This window comes from Thalassophryne amazonica, chromosome 16 (genome assembly GCF_902500255.1).
Source record: "Thalassophryne amazonica chromosome 16, fThaAma1.1, whole genome shotgun sequence".
In the NCBI taxonomy this organism is placed as follows: domain Eukaryota; kingdom Metazoa; phylum Chordata; class Actinopteri; order Batrachoidiformes; family Batrachoididae; genus Thalassophryne; species Thalassophryne amazonica.
Window position 1 is genome coordinate 13,134,424 of NC_047118.1, and position 19,781 is coordinate 13,154,204.

Consider the following 19,781-nt stretch of genomic DNA (forward strand, 5'->3'; position numbering starts at 1 on the left):
ATTGACCCAAGGGTTGGGCGTATAGCCACTCTGTAACATCACAGTCCTCGCGACCCTCTTTACGACTGCTGAGACAACAACATTACTAATGTTGAAAATGCGTCTTTAAATGAATTTTTATCAATACATTACTGCTGTATGAAATATATTCACATTCTATGTACAATTAGTTGAGTTACCAGCACAACACATCTGCAAAAACATCTCCGGCAATTTCATTTCACCCAAAAGATAGCGTTAGCCTAGCTCTACTGTGCTATAGGCTAAGTAGGTGATGGCTCAAATTACCGAGGTAATCTCATGAATGCACTTTTTCCGGAAGGTTTTTGTTTTGTTTTTTTGTTTCTGTCGGGTCTGTCAGAATGTTTGACGGTTCTGAACGCCTCTTTGGCCATGAACTGTGTGATACTAGTTCAATACCCAAACAATTACACTGTTAAATTAGAAGAGTGTTAAAAGTACTCTGTATGGTCTGGAAAATACACTTTCAAATGTTATAAAGTGATGAGTGTTAGAATGTTAGCACGATTAAAGAGTTACAAAAACACTTTCATGCTGTGTGAAGTGTAATTCAGAGCTGTAAGAAATATGTCAACAGAATAAGAGTGTTAAGATAACACTCTTATTGCTAAAGATAACACTCCTATTCAATACGAGTTGAATTAACACTGGGCAGTGGGTAGCATATAACACACACAAACACACACACCACAAACCCCGCCCTGCTGGCACTTCAAAGCCTTTGGTGCCCGCCCACGGGGCGTGGCCTTGACAGAAGCTTATATATTTAGCTTCAGCTCAAATCAGCCGCTTGTCACTTAGACGTGCACTCGGACTGTGCGCGCTGTGTTTTGTGCTGTTTTAGATCTAAAGTTAAAAAAAAAAAAAACCCCGTCAAATGGACTATTCTTTATTAGACGTTCCTCGTGCGTAATTTCTTAAAGAAATTTATTTCATTTTTGAGGAGTTAACTATGTCGAAGAATAACGGGAAGAAAGTGAGCGCGTGCGTGGCGGCCGCTGCAGGTCTCTGCCTGCTGCTCCTCCTGGCTGCCGTGCACCATCACCGCGCACAGGCGGAGGAAGAACAGGAGGAGGAGGCGCCGGAGGAGGAGCAGCGCGCGCGCCCCGGGAAAGGATACTCTGCGTATTTTTCCAAACTGACGCGCGGACGGAGGGACGTGGGGAGCCGCGCACGCTCCTCCTCCTCCTCTGAGCCTCCTGCAGCCGAGAACATCAGCGCTGAAGACATCTTCATCGCCGTGAAGACCACCAAGAAGTTCCACCAGTCCAGACTCAAGCTGCTGCTGGACACCTGGATCTCCAGAAACACGCAGCAGGTGAGACTAAAGTGCAAAATACACTCATCTTCTTTTTACCCCCCCCCCCCCTTTTTTTTTGCTTTATATGACGTCATCGCTGCTGCACAGACAGCCTGATGCTTTGATGCTCACTGTGTCACCAGATGACGCACTGAATCTGTCACTTCTTATTCTTGTCTGAGTGATGCTTGTGAGAACAGAGAGCGGTCTCTCTCTCTCTTCCTCCTCCTCCTCTTCTCCCCCACTTTCTATTATCCCTCCTCTTTGGATGTCCCTGTGCGTGCTTGGGTACCATGGATGCTTCACGGCTCCGGCTGCAGCGTTGTCCCCTTTCCAGCACTAACAAAGTGTCTTTCTGATGGGGGAAGAAAAGCTTTCCCAGCCTCTTGTCTCCATCTCTGTGTGGGAACGTGGGAGCCGGGTGTGGGTCAGGCTGTGGAGGGACGGGGAGATGGGGGTTTTGTGTAGGAGGACAAAGGGGTGCATCTAGGTGAGTTTGTTCTGGGAGCAGAAACTATGAAAATGTGACCTGGGTTACACACAGGCCCCCTCGGTTGTAGTGATTTTATCCAAACCTCATCCAAAAGTCTGATTTTCCTCAGATGATTGCACACTGTTACGCTTTATTTATTTGTGATGATGAGGCTGACATGGCAGTGAAGTCTGGTAGAGATGCCGCACACTGCTTCCAAGGAAGCTGATGTCCAAATCATTCTCCGCCTACATGGGAATTGATTGCGCTAATTGTGTGCAATTAGTGGATGCTAGCTAATCCATCCTGCATATTTAGGAGCAGAGCTTACGGGCAGGCAGCTGGCGGGCGAATAGGAGCAGATAAAGGACAGACTGAGCCCACAATGCCAGGGGGAGTTTCTGGAAGAAGAGCGCCAGGTGGTTGGAGCCGCGGAACAAAGGGTGGCTTTAATGGCAGCCATATGATGCACTGAGTTCCCACCGTGTGCATATGGTCACCTAACAAGTTCAGCGTCGATTCCCATGCTCAGCTGATGAACATCTGTGGCGTGCAAGACTATCTTTCTGCAAATCATGGCGTGATATATTAACCTCTTAAACCCTATAGTCCCCAAATTCAGGGACTTGCCCTGTTTTGGAACATTTGAACACTCATAACTAACCAATGCTGACACCAACATAAACTTATTATACAGCAAAATGTCAAGCGAGGTCTCCTCTACAAATGTATCAACTAACCACAGCTGAAACACCAAGCAGATAAAGACATAAATCGGAATTCATTTTTTTGGAAAAAAAAACAAACAAAAAACCTCATTTACCCCTACCAAGTATTATTTGCTTTCAAATTTTTTGCATCCACAACATCCCCTAGGACCTGTCTTTTAGCTGATCCAAACTGTTGCATTTTTGACCTTCTACACTCTTAACCTGAATTAGTTGAGTTTACTAGAAAATTGCGTGGAAACCCGTTGCCTTAAACCGCTTTAGTTTTTACACAAGCTAAAACTAATCAGGTTAAGTTGTATTAACAAATCACAGTAGTAGTTGCTACTCAGAATCATTAGTTCACATAAATGGTTTCTCATTGGTGTATAAAATAACTATTTTAAGTTAAACATACGTAAACATATAACAAATAACATAATAAACATTATTAATCAATAGTTAAAACAATTTCTTAATATAAGTAATGTCTTCTCTTGTAATTTAATTAACTACTCCATCTTTATTTTGAGATTATAATGCATTGTTTCAACAAATGTGTATGGAAGGGAAGGAATTAAAGAATACTGTGGCGAGTGGTGTGGAAGAACAAGACGCTCTGAGCTTTTCTGCACTCTGCCGCAAGGAGGTGCCGTTTTATTTGCAACCCCAGCAACCCAGAAAATGGTGGAAAGCATCAAACACAATACACTTTTCACTTATGGTGGCAACAGACACTTAACTAAACTTGACTAACTCAACTGAACTATTGAACACAATAAATCAGTAACACTAACCACACTGTTAAACTAACATGAAACACATTAACACTTAAAACTCTCAAAACCCTGTACTCCCATGATGCACTTCAGCATAACAGTTCACAGTCTTAGCAACCGGCCCGGCGATTGCTACAATACATTTAAATGTTCCAACGACTTTTATTTAAAAAAATATTACGAAGGAACACCTCATGAACACCTTGTCAACCAAAAGACAAGTAAAAACAGGAAAAAAAATGCATTAAAACTGTACTGTAAAAAATGTGACAAATGTTTACTAAAAAAAGGCAACAAAGTGATACATAATATAAATGAACAGATTTTAAGTTCTACAATTTTGTTTAAAAAGTATTTATTACATTAACTAAACCTAAACAAAAAAATTAAGTGCATGTTAAAAAAAGCAACAGTTGAAATGTGTTTGATTTAGCAATAGCACACCAAATGATGAGTTATATTGCCAAAAAATAACTTCAGTTTAGCTAACGTGTTCTCACTGGACCACTCTTTGGGCGAAACTAATTTCCAGAAAGTTATCAACAAATAACTAACTTGAAGCCTACATTCCATTTTCTTTAAGTCAGTGTTTCTTTCAAAAACCCACAGCCAAGTGTACACTGCGTACAGCGGAGAGAAAAAAAAGAAGCAGCACTTAAACACTAAGCTATTTTCAATGAACCGTCTTTTCACCAGAAAGTTATGTGTTGCTCTCAAAATCCACAGGTTTTGAATTTGAGCACAGCAAGCAATGAGCAGAAGCAGCAGGATGAGTGGAGTCTTCACACTTGACATGGTTGCTAGGTAGAATTTAAAATGGGCCCCTCCCCTCCCTTACAGAAACTTGAGACAAAAAGTTAACTCTGCTTAACATGATCATTGCACCGAAAATTTCAGTTGAATAGTGCAATCAACTAATTTAGTTTAGTAATGAGAATGCTTTTTTACAAAACACGAAAGAATAATTAATAACTCAGAAATTTAAGTTAAAACAAAATCTGGGTTAAGAGTGTACAAGCTGAGAAATAAATTATAATTTATGGGTATGTGATTTTGGTGAAATAGGCTCTAGGGCTAAAGGGGTTAATATGACTAATCTAAGTTTGGATGCTGGTATAGTCATCAAGTGTTGTTAAAATAGATATTAAGATTTGTTGCAAAAAAAAAAAAAAGACACATAATGCATCCTTAACCAAACAAACACACGTGCCTCTATGAAATGACTTCTGTGCCTGTTGCTTTAAATGGAAAGATGCTGCTGCTTGCCACGCCCTCTGACTCTTTGAAGAGGAGGCGTGTCCTTCCATGCTGTGCACACAAGACATAACTGTTTCAGCCTTAAATTCTGCTTATATGATTACAATGGGAATTGGGAACTTAAATTACACAACTAGTAAAGGAAGATGGAAAAGCCCTTTTTGCCCTATTAAGGTTTCAAATCCCGCAAAACTTCGAAGAGGTCACCACGCTGCGCTCAGTAACATTGAGAACTGCACTGAGACGCTCTGATCGGGCTGCACTTTAACCGCTGCACACGGACAACACCATTAACATCGCAACATAAACCTATTTTTATATTGAGCCTAAAACTCTCGAATATATTCTCTGGGTTTATAGACATTGTTATTGCATTTGTTTTATGTAGCAGACACAGATTATTTGTTATAATTGTTTTAGCAAGTTTTCAGGGTATTATGTCTCTTATTAACGTGATGAAAAGCATAAAAAATTACATTTTTGTAGTATAATATTCATTTACAATTGTCATCATGTGGATTCTCTGTTGTTTTGACTGCAGCGACTCTCTGGCGTGGAAGGGATTATGGGATACATCAATAGGGCGAATAGGGCCTTTTAAAAGTACAGTGGCATCCCAGAAGGTGGCAGTACAGGATGTGCTTCTTTTCATGCAGACTTTCAAACAATATTCGAAATGGAGATGTTTCAAAAGATTGGCAACAGTGTTTCAAGTTTGCAACAAGTAATTCTCAGTACCTCTGAAATGTTTAGGCATCATTCCGATATTCACACATATTCAGTCATAAATTCTGGTTTTACGTTCCCATTCTGTTGTATATTTCTTCATGTACTTGGTGAAGATGTATGATAGCCTTTATTATCTACACAAACTACCCTGCTTACCCACTCAGCTACATTTTTGTTATCCAAGCCCTCCCCTGTTACCAGCATAGAAAAAAAATTAAAGCTAACTAAAGTCAGAAAGCTAGCCATGGCTATCTAAACAATAGAAAGCCAACTAAAGCTCGGTAAAGCATAAAAAACTGAGCTGAAATCATAAAGTTAAATACAGTTAACTAAAGTCCTACAGCTAAATAATGCTAGCTAAGTTTGTAAAGCTAGCTAAAGTCAGAAAGCTAGCCAAAGCTGCCCCACCAGAAATTCAGCCTAGGTCAGCTAAAGTTAAAATGAAATAAAATAATTTGAATAAAGCTCATGAAGCTCTATAAAGTCTGAAAGCAAAATAAAGTAAGTTTAGAAAGCTTGCTGAAGCTTCCCAAAGTCACAAAGCGAGTTAAATTCAGAAGGCTAAGTAAAGCAAGCTAATGTCAATTAACTAGTTACACTTATCTGAAGACATTAAGTTAACTGAAGCTGTCTAAACACAGAAAGCTACCCACAGCTTGTTAATGTGAGATACTTAAAGCTCGGTAAAGAAAACTAGCCAAAAATTCCAGGTGGGTTAAAGTGACAGGTGTCTGAAAACATGTAGTCCGGTTTCTTAGGTTTGTTAAAAAAAATTTTGAGATTTGGAAAACTACATTTTTACAAAGCGCATGAAACAAGGAATCTAAAAATGCTTCCCTATTTTTTTTTCAAAGGTTGTTATGGCCGCCATCTTGGATTTCTAAAATGGGCGACCTTCAGAAATAAGCCTTTTCACACTCTGGGAATGCACATGCGCGACCAGGTTGGTTCAAAGATTGAGAGGTGTAAAAATATGAATAGATGCTCGGTCCGTTAGTAACAGCGTCAGCCAAACAAAGGTCTAAATCCATAATAAACATAATTTTACAGATGCTTATAAGAAGTGAAAATGCAACTGTTTTACCAAGCCATTAAAATTAAATATTATAAATATTTACCTTTGAGATTAGCCCAAATGCTTTCTCCACCCCAAGAAGCACACAAGAGAAGGTGCTGGAGGAAATTCATATGTGCTTCCAGAGTGATTAGAGATGGTTTTATCAGCTAATCTCTGAGAGCAAATGATGAATCTGCTATGAAATAATTATTTTATATAACGCAGCATCCAGCAGCACACAGCGCGGCATCCACCGGGTCGCGTTGGCCCAGCGAATTGTGCGGCAGTGTGCAGGTTATATACGCAACAGTGCCATCGAGTCATGCCGCTCTTAATCATCCAGCCAGCCGGACTCAAGTTTGGATATCGGGTTGGGGAATAATTTGCCGTTGTCATCTTTTAAAAGGGCAACGTAATCTGTCGCCTTGCTTTGTTGTGATACAAATCAGTGCATTTTATCCCACCTGTGTTCTTTATTCATTGATCCAAACACAGGCACATGTGCTTATACGCCTAATAAATGACACAGAACATGCAGGGAAATGGACCAGGTAGATTATTTACAAGAGACGCCATTCAGCTGCCATTCACCAACCAGATCCATAATTCATGTTATTTTATTCTTCATGAATAATTTATTTCACACACTCAGAAATACGACGTAGTGCACAAGATTTATAGAGGTCCGCAAAGTGTTGCAGTGATCAGCTGATTCTATGTTTACTCATAGACACTGTCTGGGTCGGCAGTAGGTCGAGTCGGGCAAAACCTGAATTTTCCGTTCGTGTGCAGCGTAAGTATCAGTTTTCTTCTTTGGACACCAATACCACGTTTTCACAAAAAAATCTTTCAAAGAATCAACACTCCACCCTTAGCAAAAAGTAGTATACTTAAAGTTCATTTTATTAAGTATGCTTCAGTATAAGTACAAGTATAGCAAGTATACTACAGACCGTGTACTGTTAGTATACTAGAAAGTACACAAATTTAATACTTTTTTGGACCAAATTGGAATATTTTAAGTTTATAAAAGTATATTTTAAAGTTCATTTTAAGTTTGCAAAAGTACATTTTAAAGTATACAACAAGTACACTCATCTATATACTATCAATGTACTTGGTATATCCCTCTTGTATGTTTAAAGTATACCACACGTACACTTATCAGTGTACTTGATATATCCCTCTCCTATGCTTAAAGTATACCACAAGTGCACTTATCGATATACTGCCATTGTACTAGTTGTATACTTTGAGTCCCTGCTTTTAGTTTATTATCGTATACTTAAAGTATACTGTTATACACATTGGTTATTTCACTATTTTACTTTTTATACTTTAATTTTGCTTGGCATATTACTTGTAGCTTACTATTTATATACTAAAAATATACTCAAAAGTATTCTTAAAGTTTACTCATACTGTATGTACACAAGAGTGTGATGCATTTAAGAAATCACAAGACAGAATGTTGAAAACAAGTTTGATATATTTTCAAACATTTCAAAAACAAAGACCTATGAAATCAAGTCCTTCCTTTGTAGAGAAAATTAAAGGAAAAAATGCATGTAAAATGTAAACATAATGGTCTCTCCAAGATCAAGTCCTTATTTGTAAAAATGTAAACATAACGTCTTCAACTGAGAACTAAAGTCCTTCCTTGTCAAAAAAGGTAAAAGAAAAGTGCAAACCTTTGGAACCAAAAATAAATAACTACATAGAAAAAAAATCTGTACTTTTATGACTTCTTTTCAGTTACTTGATTCAATGGCTTGACTTAATATATCTTGCTCCAAGTGCATAATAAGTGTTAGTACTTTGTGGCAGAAAGATGTCAAAAGTATACTAAAGTATAAGTTATAGTATTAAAGTATAAGTGTAAGTCTTAGTATGAATGTACTTAGACTTTTATACTTTTCAGTATAAGCCAAGTATACTTCACTATACTATTCTTAAGTATATAAAATAGTAAAAGTAAGTAAATATAGTTTATAAAAAGTCACCTTCAAATATACTTCCTCAATTTTAGTAAAAAATAAGTATACTCATAGTACACTTGAATAAACTTCTTTTTGCTAAGGGAACGTTTCCATTTTTTCCCCTAAAGGTTATGGCAGCCATCTTAGATTTCTAAAAATGGAAACTTTTGAAAACACTTTTCACTTTTTGGACCTATGGGTAATCTGTGATCATGAGTGAAGTGGCTAAATAAGAATTTTGGAGAGAAATGATCCAGACATACTAATTCCAAATTACTGAAGCTGATGAATAGTAATAGTGTGTGCTGCCATTTTTTTTTATTGCGTATAGCTGACATCAGTGACTTATGGGACAAAGGAGCCTGAACCACACGGGTGTTTTTCCTGACTAATAAGATTCAGATATTTGTAACTCTTTATTATAAAAAAGGAGTGTATTCAGCCCTTCTTGGAATTTGTAATAAATGTTATGAGCCCTTAAACCAAGAATTGTGCTGTTATTTGTTACCCGCATACCACAAAGTTGACCCACAAATAATCGGAAGGCAAGAAAGTGTGAAGTTAGTTTCCGAAGGTCAACAATTTGGGAAATCCAAGATGGTGGCCATAACAGCCTTTGAATAAATTGAAACATTTTTTGGATTCCTCATTTTACAAGCTTTGTAAAAAATTATGGTTTACCACATCTTCAAAAAACTTCAAGAAATTACACAATGAACCTGACTAATGGGTTCAATACCCTTTGTTAAACTGTGACTATTGGGCAATTCTATGGTAACGGAATTACAACAGCAGCAAAATCTGGACATATGGCATCTAACCACGACAGATTAGCTCAGATTGTAATTCCGTTGCCGTAGAATTGCCCAATAGTCATTCTTAATTTTTTTTTTTTTTAATCACCATTCACATACTATTCTATCTACTTCAGAAATCAACTGGTTTGACACAAAGTGTTGAAAAGATTTTATTTTATTTTTTGTAAATTAGGCATCATTAGCAGATGAGGTGGAAGGAATTAGGGTGGAGGTGGCCAACGGAAGGTGGGGAGTCCGGTGCCCTTCCTTCCCATGGAGCTGGAGTCCGCCAGCCAGGCACCATGTCCAGCTGAGACGGCAGCGTGCCAGACCTTCCTCTGGTCATGAGTGCAGCCTGCCTTCATGTTCTCGTATCACTTATCTCAGCTTCACACAGAGGTGTCTTTCCAAGAGGAAACATGAATTAGTATTCCATGAGTAACTGTTGAGTTCCAAAAAATCCCAACAAAAAAAAAAAACCCTTCCTGAGGTTTGTGTTTAATTAACCCCTGCAGCTGTATGCAAATGCTGGCTAACATATTTGGAATTTACCCAGCAGAGAATTAACAGCATGAAATCTCACAGCATTGTTCCATTCAACAGGCTCTGGCCGTGTATTTTGCCCGAGGCAGGATAGCGGGTGAATGGCCACACACAGGTTTACTGATAATCAGCAGTCAGATTCCATCCTCCCTCCCTCTTTCTGTTTAGTAACCTCACAGCTCCGGCAGCTGCTTCGGCGATTAGGCCGTCTATTCAACGGGCTTTAAAGCGAACAATGCCGGCCTCTGATCCCACCACTAGTGCAACCGCTGCACTTTGTTGAACAAATACAGGCTCACGGCGGCAGCATCACTACACATTTGCGCAGAGGTTAGTCGACAAACATTCAGCCCTGTGCAGAAATAAAAACACGGAGATTGTTGCAGTTGCAACACAGAGTTCGAATCTTTTTGATCTTGTAGGCATATTTGCAGGAGCGACACCAGAGCAGGTTAAATTAGAAGTTAACTTTTTAAACTATCAGTCCTCTGAATGCACCTCTTGCCTTTGCCATCCACCCTCCAGCCCCATTGCAGAGAAGGACAGCTGTTAATGGGGCACCTGTAGAGCTCTAAATTAACTCCATTGTTTTCAGAACCTTAAAATTTCATTCTTGCATTGATTAATTTCAAATGATCTTTATCCACAGTGGTACTTGTAACTGTAAAATTCTACTTAAGATTTTGTGGGTTATTGCCAAGCGTCAACCTGTGGCACCTTTTTGAATAACCCTTTGACTCTGGCTCCAAAAATTAGTATGGTGTGGTGAATTTTTTTATATAGCTGATCATTTTAAGCTACAAAGTTATGAATAATTTACGGTGTGGTCACTAGCTTCTCTGGACTCGACTGTGTTTATCCTTTCTGAGCATTTTATTACCAATATCTGAGATGCTGTGGCTTGCTGTGCAGTTAATTGTACTAACAGACCGTGTAAGAAGTTGGTGCACCAGTATTTCTGTTGAGTGAAGTTTTAGTATTACTGTTTAAATTGTACATTTGCATAATTGGCACTAATTAGCATGTGGCAATAGCTTGGTGGCGTGAGCTTCATGGTTTGTGCCTTGGTTACTGAGGCACTATGCCAGTCAGTTTTTAATATCCATACCCAAGCTAACCATGATGAAAGCCATCGACCAGTCAACAAAAATATGCATTAATCAAACACCTGAACCAGAGTTGGCCTGTTAGCCTTAGCTTACTTGGTAACTATGAGATTTGTGGGGGTAGGGTGGCCAGATGTCCTCCTTTTTGCCACAAATTGGGATGGTTTCCAGTGTGGTTATTAACAGTCCATCTTCAGTTTTGAAATGTGTGTTTTAAACACGCATGTTCAGGCTTCATTTGTCTCATAAGTTCATGCTGGTCCTGCCCATGTTCCACATCTTTACAGAGTTACAAGGAGTTGGGCACTAGCAAGATGTGCGACATCTAGAGCCGTACCATTTCAGCTTCAAACCCACTCTTCCGAAAACCTATGGGTGACATCATGAAGGGTTTGACCAGTGTATATACAGTCTATGGTCTTTCCTGACAGTTTGGGAAAAAAAAAAAAAAATCTCTGTATGTTGACTAACAAGTAGGCCATACACCCACTGACTTTAACCACAGGTGCATCAGTTTTGAGGACCCCGCTGGTCGGAGAAGGCAAAGTTCACGCCCACAGTTCAACTGCATACCTGCCAACATTTGAATGGACCAGTGCGGGACACCCATGTGTGACTGTGAGCGCCAACAGCGCAAAGCGTAACTAGTGGGGTCCGAGGGCGTGCCCGGACCCCACTCAGCTGTGGAACTAATGGGTGTCCAACACGCACTCATTTGGGATGAGGGACACAGAGGTAAATACCACCCAATGAGGGATGGTTCTCGGCTCTGCAACTGGTTGTGACAGACAGATGGCTACTTTTGATATGTGGGGATCAAGGGGTTGTCTACCTGGGTGGTTGCCCACCAGGACCTATGGCGGTTCCATAGTGTGGTGGATGCAGCAATGGCACTAGCACACTTCCAGATTTGACTTGATCTATGTTAGCTAGTTTAGGTAATAGTAAACAACTGCCACTTCTAGCTTTACTGCATCATATTTAGTTATAGTGCCTGATGCTGGTTTAGGCTGTTGTTTGGTACACTGTGTTACAATGATACTATTAAAGACCTTGCAAGACAAGAGCCAAGGACATCTGTTGTTGTTGGAAAAAAAAATACAGCGACCCGTCCATATTGTTGTAACGCAAATGTGAACATGTCTTTTAAAGTACCAAGTGCCAGCATGCAGAGACACGTGGCACAGGTGATGTTCGGCAGGTGTTGTTGCCTCACCTGAGATGAAAAGTAAACAGAGCAGTGGCAGTTAGAAAAGGCCCAACACAGCCTGCTTTTTCATCATTTCACCACCTCGCACCTGCTCATTCTGAGACATCATAAAGAATGATCTCCTGAATGCTTTTCAAAGCGTGTTCCTGTAACACGCCCTTCGTTGTGAATGCCTTTAATGACTCACCGCTACACTTAGCGAGTGCCTGCAGTCTTGTGGTTTGCCCTTGAGTAACGTAGAGGATTGTGGCAATTGTTTGTACTGATTACGACATTTAAATGGCGACTGCATGCGGCCTTTTTATCTCTGCAGTGGCTCCAGCAGAATGGGGTTTTCACCCCGGGGGCGGCAGGGCGGGGGTGCATGAATGTGGTGTGTGCAGGGGCGGACAGTCTGCCTCCTCCTTTGTTCTGTCTGGGATGCTTTGGGACGGCTGCATGGTTGCTATGGAGAAAGTGAAATGCAGGACAAAGGGCCTTTATTAGCGAGCGCGGGGGGGGGGGGGGGGGTGCTTAACTCAATGTGTTTTATCCACTGCATAGAAGGCATGTTGATTAATGTTAATCAAGCCAAACTAGATATGACAATTGGCGGTCCACAGTGTGAATACCTCACATGGTCAGCTGAAAGCAGTTTTGGTTTCATGGATTTAAAGTTTGGGTCCACTTGTGTTCCACAGTGATCATTGATACCCTGATTGCAGTACATAAAAAGTAAGTGAGTAACTGATGTGTCGGGGTTTGCAACTGTCTTAAGATTCGTTCATTTAGTGACTTCCTGGACTTGGCCGCCAGATGTATATCTGTATGCAGTTAATGTGTTGAATTTATAGTTATTTACTTATTTAGGCATCATCATGTTTCTAGGTCCTCAGTGTTTGACACCAGGAGATGCTTGAAAAGAGCTTCTGAAGTCATGAGATTTCTTCTGGACAGAGGTGTTTGGCGATGCCGATATCTTTGCACATATTTTTGTTCAGGTGCTTCCAGTCTTGCTGTGAGACTTGGACACAAACCAGTGACCTGAAGCAACACCTACATGTCTTTGGAACTAGGTCGATTTGGAGAAATGAATGTTCTGTGGTGTGGTGAACCATGGCACCAACACATGCTTATAATTGCTAACTGCTTATGTGCGTTTGTTCTTGCTTGTTTCCAGACTTACATCTTCACAGACGGAGAAGATGAGGCATTGAAAAAGATCGGTAAGGTTCATGAGGTATAATTCAAGATTAAAATGGAAGATTTTGCTTGTAAAATATGGTTTGATATGGTGTTATCCTATCATTTATTCCACAGGGAGTCATGCAATTAACACCAACTGCTCTGCAGCTCATAGCCGACAAGCTCTTTCTTGTAAGATGGCGGTGGAATATGACAAGTTTATAGAGTCTGGGAAAAAGTAAGTGGTGCCACCCTTGGGTTATATTTCAGACAGTACTTTCTTCATCTGAATGGCTCAGTATCTATTGGTACATCTGCTTCTTAGGTGGTTCTGTCACGTGGACGATGACAACTACGTGAATGTGCAGGCTCTGGTGAAGCATCTGTCCCAGTATGCCCACACCCAAGACATTTATATCGGTAAACCCAGTCTGGACCGGCCCATTGAAGCTACAGAGAGGCTGGGGGACAGTAAGATGGTGCGTAAAATAAGTTTCATATAATCATAGTCTGAGCATGTAGATCACACTGAGTGGTAATTTGAGCTCGTCTTTCTCGACAGAAACCAGTCAACTTTTGGTTTGCCACTGGAGGAGCAGGCTTCTGTGTGAGCCGAGGTCTAGCACTGAAGATGAGTCCGTGGGCCAGGTGAGATACACTACATTGTTACTGTACTGGGAAAATATCAAATTATGCCTCTTGTATAAAAAGCAGCGGCGGCCTTGGTGGCCACTAGACCTAGGGTTTTCCAAAGCCTAGGAATATTGTTTGCGTCTCTTCCGGAAGTTTGAGGCTCTCGATAACAAATCCCAACAGAAAGACTCTTCCAGGTGATTTTAGCTGAACTTCACAAATGCATGTGGACAATTATGCCAACTTCAAGTTTTGCATTTTGGTGGCAAAATGCATGAAGAAATTAAAATTTATTATATATTATTTCAGCATAATTTGCAGCAGTCTGCAGATTCACACTGTTCCACTGAAGCAGTTTTCCTGAATATTGACATGTAAATTGACATCATCACAAGCTGCCTTGATACTGCTGACTAAGACGTCAAGTTATTTGTGCATGATGATTATCTGGACACCAGCCACCACAGATGACAGGAAGTCACGAAGAGACCAAGCTTCTAGACACGCCCATGTTCCATGATGTGTTTATACCATTTTTCGCTTCAGTGGCGGCCACTTCATGAACACAGCAGAGAAGATCCGTCTGCCTGATGACTGCACCATCGGCTACATCATTGAGTCAGTGTTGGGGGTTCCTCTGACCCGTAGCAGCCTGTTCCACTCCCACCTGGAGAACCTCCAACAAGTGTCACGATCTGAGATTCACAAGCAGGTAAGAGGCTCATCTCATCGTTTAGGGCTGGTTTTTACTTCATGCAGATGTTGGGCTTCGAGATGCACCATGCATGTGCCTCAGGATGTAGAGTTATTGCGATCTTTCATAGTAACTGCACACAAATACGTCACTTCATATCTGGAACTATTGGAGTTGCCACAGTAGAAAGCAGTAATAAAACTTTTTCTGAAACCCTTTCTATGTTTGGCCAATCATTGACTCCTTTTTATTACTGGCAACCATCTACCTTTGCATGAGGACAAAGTTCCAAGTCATAAGAATCCTGGGCCTGTATGCACAAAGCAGCCTAAGGCTCAAAATAGCTCCTAGTGACATTATTCTAAGAAAAATCTTAGAATTTCTTGAATTCTTAGAAATTTCTTATAATTTTCCCTTGGTAAGATGAAAGTTGTCCGCAAAGCACCTTAGGCCTTAAGAGGGTTCCTAAGGTACCAAACTGGTAAGAGTAGTGAGGAGGACTTAAGAAGCCTAAGAGTGTCTTAAGCAGACAAGCTGGTGGAAAAGACAGAGAGGAAGCAGAGATATTCTCCGTATGTAGAATGACAGTGAGTCAGTATGCTACCTGCTTGATCTACGTAATTATTTTGTTAATTTTCTGCCTTAATGTATTTATAAATTGTTTAGGTTTTTGTTATAATATACACACATTAATGTTATCAGTATTTTTATGATTATTGGCAGTATGATTGATATTTTATTTTATTATTACTTCTGTTTTGTCATTTTATTTTTAAATGGACAACAATGGAAATAAGTGTTTTCACTTTCTTGTGTCATGCATGCAATTTTAATGTATTTACAATTATATTATGTACTTATATTGAACTTATTAATAAACTCACGCACCCAACCACACTTTTAATATGTAGATAATCGGCACGTGAATGAGATGTTCAAACATCTTCACGCTGTGTAACAGTTCATTTTCTGGTGAGCTGTGTGAAATAAATGAAAGACAAGCAAAAGGTTTTGTCTTTTTGGCACTCTGCCACGAGGAGGCGCTCATTTTTCAGATAAAACACAGAGACGGCATCAAACACGATACCCTTTTCACTTATGGTGACAACATGGTGACACTTAACTCACTAAACCAATTAAACTACAAAATACAATAAAACAACAACACTAACAACATTTTTAAACTAACATGAACCACAATAACAACATTTAAAACTCCAAAACCCAGAACTCCCATAATGGATTTATTTAATTTTGCTTGAATTAAATTTTGCTTGAATTAAATTTTGCCGAGTATCATCATCATCACGACATTAAATTATTATTACATTAAGTTATCATGATTATGCATTAAGAAATGCATAATCATGAAAATAATTCATATGATTGGTTCATATGATCAATTGATTTTACTGTTCATTCATATGTAGGAACGCAGAGTGCATTTATTTTTATTTCCCCTTTCCGTGACAACCAATCACAGCTCTTACAGGACCACATCATACCTAGCAATGGGGTCAACCTTGCCTCCTCACTAAGATAGGAGTTTCAGTCTCCTCCTTGCTCAGACTCACTCTCAGACACCTGCTACTCTCAGGCCAAGATTCCTTGCCAGGAAATTTTAGGCTAAGTTAGCAGCTCTTTGAGAGGACTTTGAGATGCTTCATGCATACGGCTCTGGTGTATAGTTGTGATACCTGGCAGTTAACCAGTGGCCTAAGAGGACAATTGGATGCCTTTGGTACCAGATCTTTCAAGAAATGCCTTGGGTGCTGTTGGAAGGATTTTGAATCAAGTGAGCGACGACTTATAGAGACTACCATGAGGTGTACGACTTGAGCTGTGAGGAGATGACAGTTTTAACATTATTGCCATAAGGTGTGGTTCCCTGCGCACAGTAACATGTGCAGGTGCCTCAGTGCTGACTGAGGACCCCAGCACCTGGGCAAGGCCAACTGTTACGCATCACCTGGTTGCTGCAGATAGATGGCTTCTTTCTGAAATTGGGGCTGGACAGGTTGTGTTTCTGGGTAATTACTCGTCATGACCCAGTGTGGTTTTGCAGGGAAGTGAATTTGCATTACCACCACCAACGCATGTTCTTTAACCATTATTTTGCCAGAAATTCACTTGAAAGTTTGAAGGACAATAGTCTCCAAATGAGACCATATCCATGGCCTCAGTCAGTGTTTGTTCCCATGAGAACTGGTGGCATCCCAAAGTAAACCCAGTAGACTGATATAGTCACAATTAGGGATGTGTATTGATAAGGTTTTATCGATATCGATGGCATTATCGATTCTGCTTATCGATCCGATTCCTTATCAATACCTCATGAATTTTGTACTAAAAGTAGGCTTTACAGGTTTTCTATATATTTCCTTGAGTCTTAAAGTAAATAAATATGAAATTAGTCACTGTATCCTTGATCTCTGGACATAAATAAAAATAAACAAAACAGTGTTTTGCTTTGAAGTTATTAATTCAGACTGGATTCTATCATTCTATCTTGACTTGTCAGAGAGCCGCGCAACGTTTGGAGCTGTGTGAACAGAACGGAGGATGATTCTCGTTTCTTTCTCGCAACGAGACAGGAGTCCCAGTTAGTAACTTTAATCCGCACAAAAGTGAATCACAACTCATATTCAGGGATGAAAGTGGTGAAAAACAAAAAAAGCTGAAACCCAAAATTACCCCCCAACACCACCTGCACGAAAATGTTTGAATTCTAGAAGCTCTGAAATGCAATCTGGGACTATTCCAGACAATAAACTGGAGTGAGTGCTGAATCCATTTAGGTGAGAAAAAAAAATACAACTTTCCTTATTCAGATTCATTCCAGTAGTATTCTGCTCTTACTAGGATGCAGCAGTTTTCTAGTTTGTCAGATAGTTCTGGAGGAAATCATTGAAGAAATTAACATATTGAAAATATGGTTTGACCGAAACAAAATGTCATTAAATTTAAATAAGACAGGGATGAAATGGAGGTGTGAGAGTCACTAGGTGTTATTTCTGTATGTATTTATTTATTTGTTAGTTGCTATTATATATTTTCTGTTGTGTTTCTATTCAGGTTCTTTTTGTCTCTTTCTCTAAAATTGTATATAATAATCATTAGATTATTAATATATAAGCAAAAATAAATTTAAGGAATATTACAATTTGAAAACAAATGCACCCGAACGTGATGACGGCTGCAAATGCTAAATGCTAACTTTTAACATTGAAAATGCCATAGACATGCTAACGCGTTATAAAATACATCTATCAACTGTTTGAGAAGACCATAACAGGTCGGTTTAACATAGAAAAGGTAAATAATACTCAGATGTATGCTCTTTAGGGTTTTAGTGAGGGAAAATTAAGCGAAAGAAAGAAATAAACGAAGCAATCGACCGAAGCATTGCTTCAATCTGCGAACCACGCTTCGATTGGTTCAAGGTTCAAAGCAAAGCCGCGCTGCAGAAGAGTTGATTAAGGACCCGCTGCAGGGTCTGTAATCAATGTAGAGAAATTATCATTTTCCTGACAAACACCCGCCAAAACAACGGCCACTCTGAAGGACCGATAACAGAATCGTTAAGCAAAAAGCTTATTGATGTCGGTGGATCGAATAATTTCTTAACGATACCCGAAAGGAACCGGTTCTCGATACCCATCCCTAGTCACAATGATGTATTCAGAGGATTTGGTCATAAAATTTCTCAAAGTTTTGGATGTTGGTCATGTGTTTCTTCATATTCTTTGTCCAGATCACCCTCAGTTATGGCATGTTTGAAAACAAGAGCAACATCATCAATTTGAAAGGGGCTTTTTCTGTGGAGGAGGATCCATCAAGGTGGGAGATCGATCCGTATTCAATCCGTACGGATTCAAGTCCTTTCAACAAAATCTAATCCTCAATTTCTCCCTTTCAGGTTCAGGTCTGTGCACTGTCTCCTGTATCCAGACACCCCGTGGTGTCCGCCTCAGGTTGCCTTTTAGGGCGACGGCCCCTTTCTCATCCTCGTCCCCGTCGTGCTTCGGTATCTGAAAGGCTCGTGGGGACCAGTGTTTGGTGTTGGACCGTGCTGCTGCTGTATTCTTGCTCCAGTAGCGCGCGGTCTTTAATAGGTTTACTGGGCTGCTGTGCGGCCCGCCTCGGGACAGTTCCTTCCTGTCTGGTGTCAGGATCTCATCCCATGCTATTTGGGTGGAAGAACCAAGCTCTTGGCAGGAAGTTGCTTTCAGCATTAAGCTTTGCAGGCAATCGGTTCAGCTATGAGATATACATGTATATGTTGCTTGTAAATGTATTTGCAATTCTCATAGAATGCGTTGTCATGTATATTCAAGCCTACTGGCCAGCTTCACATGAGTAATGCCTTTTTTTGTGGTTACCTTTTGGAAAACAATCCAGATCTGTGGTTTTTTTTGTTTTAAGAGTCTTTATCTTTTATGATGCATCACTTTTTTTTAACCAATTTTCTTCTTTTTTTTTTTTAAACTCATGAGTCCGGACAAATTCTTAAATATTGAAGACGTCCTGGTTGAGTCAAAAGTGTATTTCAGTGTTAGATAAGCACTTTTTAAAAAAAATAATATATTAAAGCCTGACACTCACTACATGATGATGTCATATGAGCATGCCTTTGTCACAAACACAAGTGCTATTACAAGGTGTGCAGAACAACTGCGTTACGAGCGTTACACCCACAACGCTCAGCCAAACAAATTTGTTTCATCAGCCACCGGTGAGGAAAACTGCAGAGCTGCACACAGTGTGCAACTCCTGCTTGTGCTTTGTTGTACAGATGCATGTGCACGCCGTAAAGTGTGTGCTGTCTTCTGCATTTCTTCCAAAATGCATTTATTTCTTCAATGCAGCACTGTGTTCTACTGACGAGTCTCGAGCACATCACATCATCATGTAGCGAGTGGCCATCTTCAGTGAACTGACCCATTTTAATATCATTTACTGACATACTTCAGCTCGGTGTCCAACCTGAAATTGTAACCCTCAAAATCTCAACACAACTTCATTATAATGTATTTAATCAATAATGCTCCTTGCATTTGTTACAATCAGGGACAATTAAGAGTGGAAGAGGTTTTGGATTCGGGGTTATCCTCAGATTTTTGCCATTTTCTTCTTTTTTTTTAATATATATATAAAATTTTAAAATTGCACAGCTGCATTTCAGATAAACTGGTTGCTCCTGGGAAGACGCTCACCTCCCAAATGCTTATTTAAGTGCGGAGCATTTCTAGAGCTCTATCTTTGATGCATGCACATGTAATTCGATCCACTGTCAGTTATAGTTTGCAAAACAGACTGATGAGCCTTTGGCC

At 39.9% G+C, this 19,781-nt stretch overlaps 1 protein-coding gene across 2 annotated transcripts; it reads left to right on the forward strand.

Annotated features, from left to right (window-relative positions):
* The first annotated feature begins 942 nt into the window (after positions 1–942).
* Positions 943–19,248, forward strand: lfng (LFNG O-fucosylpeptide 3-beta-N-acetylglucosaminyltransferase). Of its 2 annotated transcripts, XR_004565647.1 has the most exons (9): positions 943–1,339; positions 13,117–13,162; positions 13,257–13,359; positions 13,447–13,600; positions 13,684–13,769; positions 14,301–14,466; positions 18,203–18,288; positions 18,368–18,822; positions 18,874–19,247. XR_004565647.1 is itself a non-coding variant. In XM_034190486.1 (8 exons), the coding sequence occupies exons 1-8, from the start codon at positions 974–976 to the stop codon at positions 18,432–18,434; spliced, it is 1,074 nt and encodes a 357-aa protein (XP_034046377.1). In that variant the 5' UTR covers positions 943–973; the 3' UTR covers positions 18,435–19,248. The 2 variants fall into 2 exon arrangements, 1 of the variants encoding a protein (XP_034046377.1); XM_034190486.1 differs by having other exon boundaries at positions 18,368–19,248.
* Positions 19,249–19,781: the final 533 nt, after the last annotated feature.

Coding starts and splice junctions, on each gene's coding strand:
- lfng (XM_034190486.1), top strand. CDS start 974: ATGTCGAAGAATAACGGGAAGAAAGTGAGCGCGTGCGTGGCGGCCGCT. Junction 13,601..13,683: donor GGCTGGGGGACAGTAAGATG/GTGCGTAAAATA, acceptor CTTTCTCGACAG/AAACCAGTCAACTTTTGGTT. Junction 14,467..18,202: donor GATCTGAGATTCACAAGCAG/GTAAGAGGCTCA, acceptor TTCTTTGTCCAG/ATCACCCTCAGTTATGGCAT.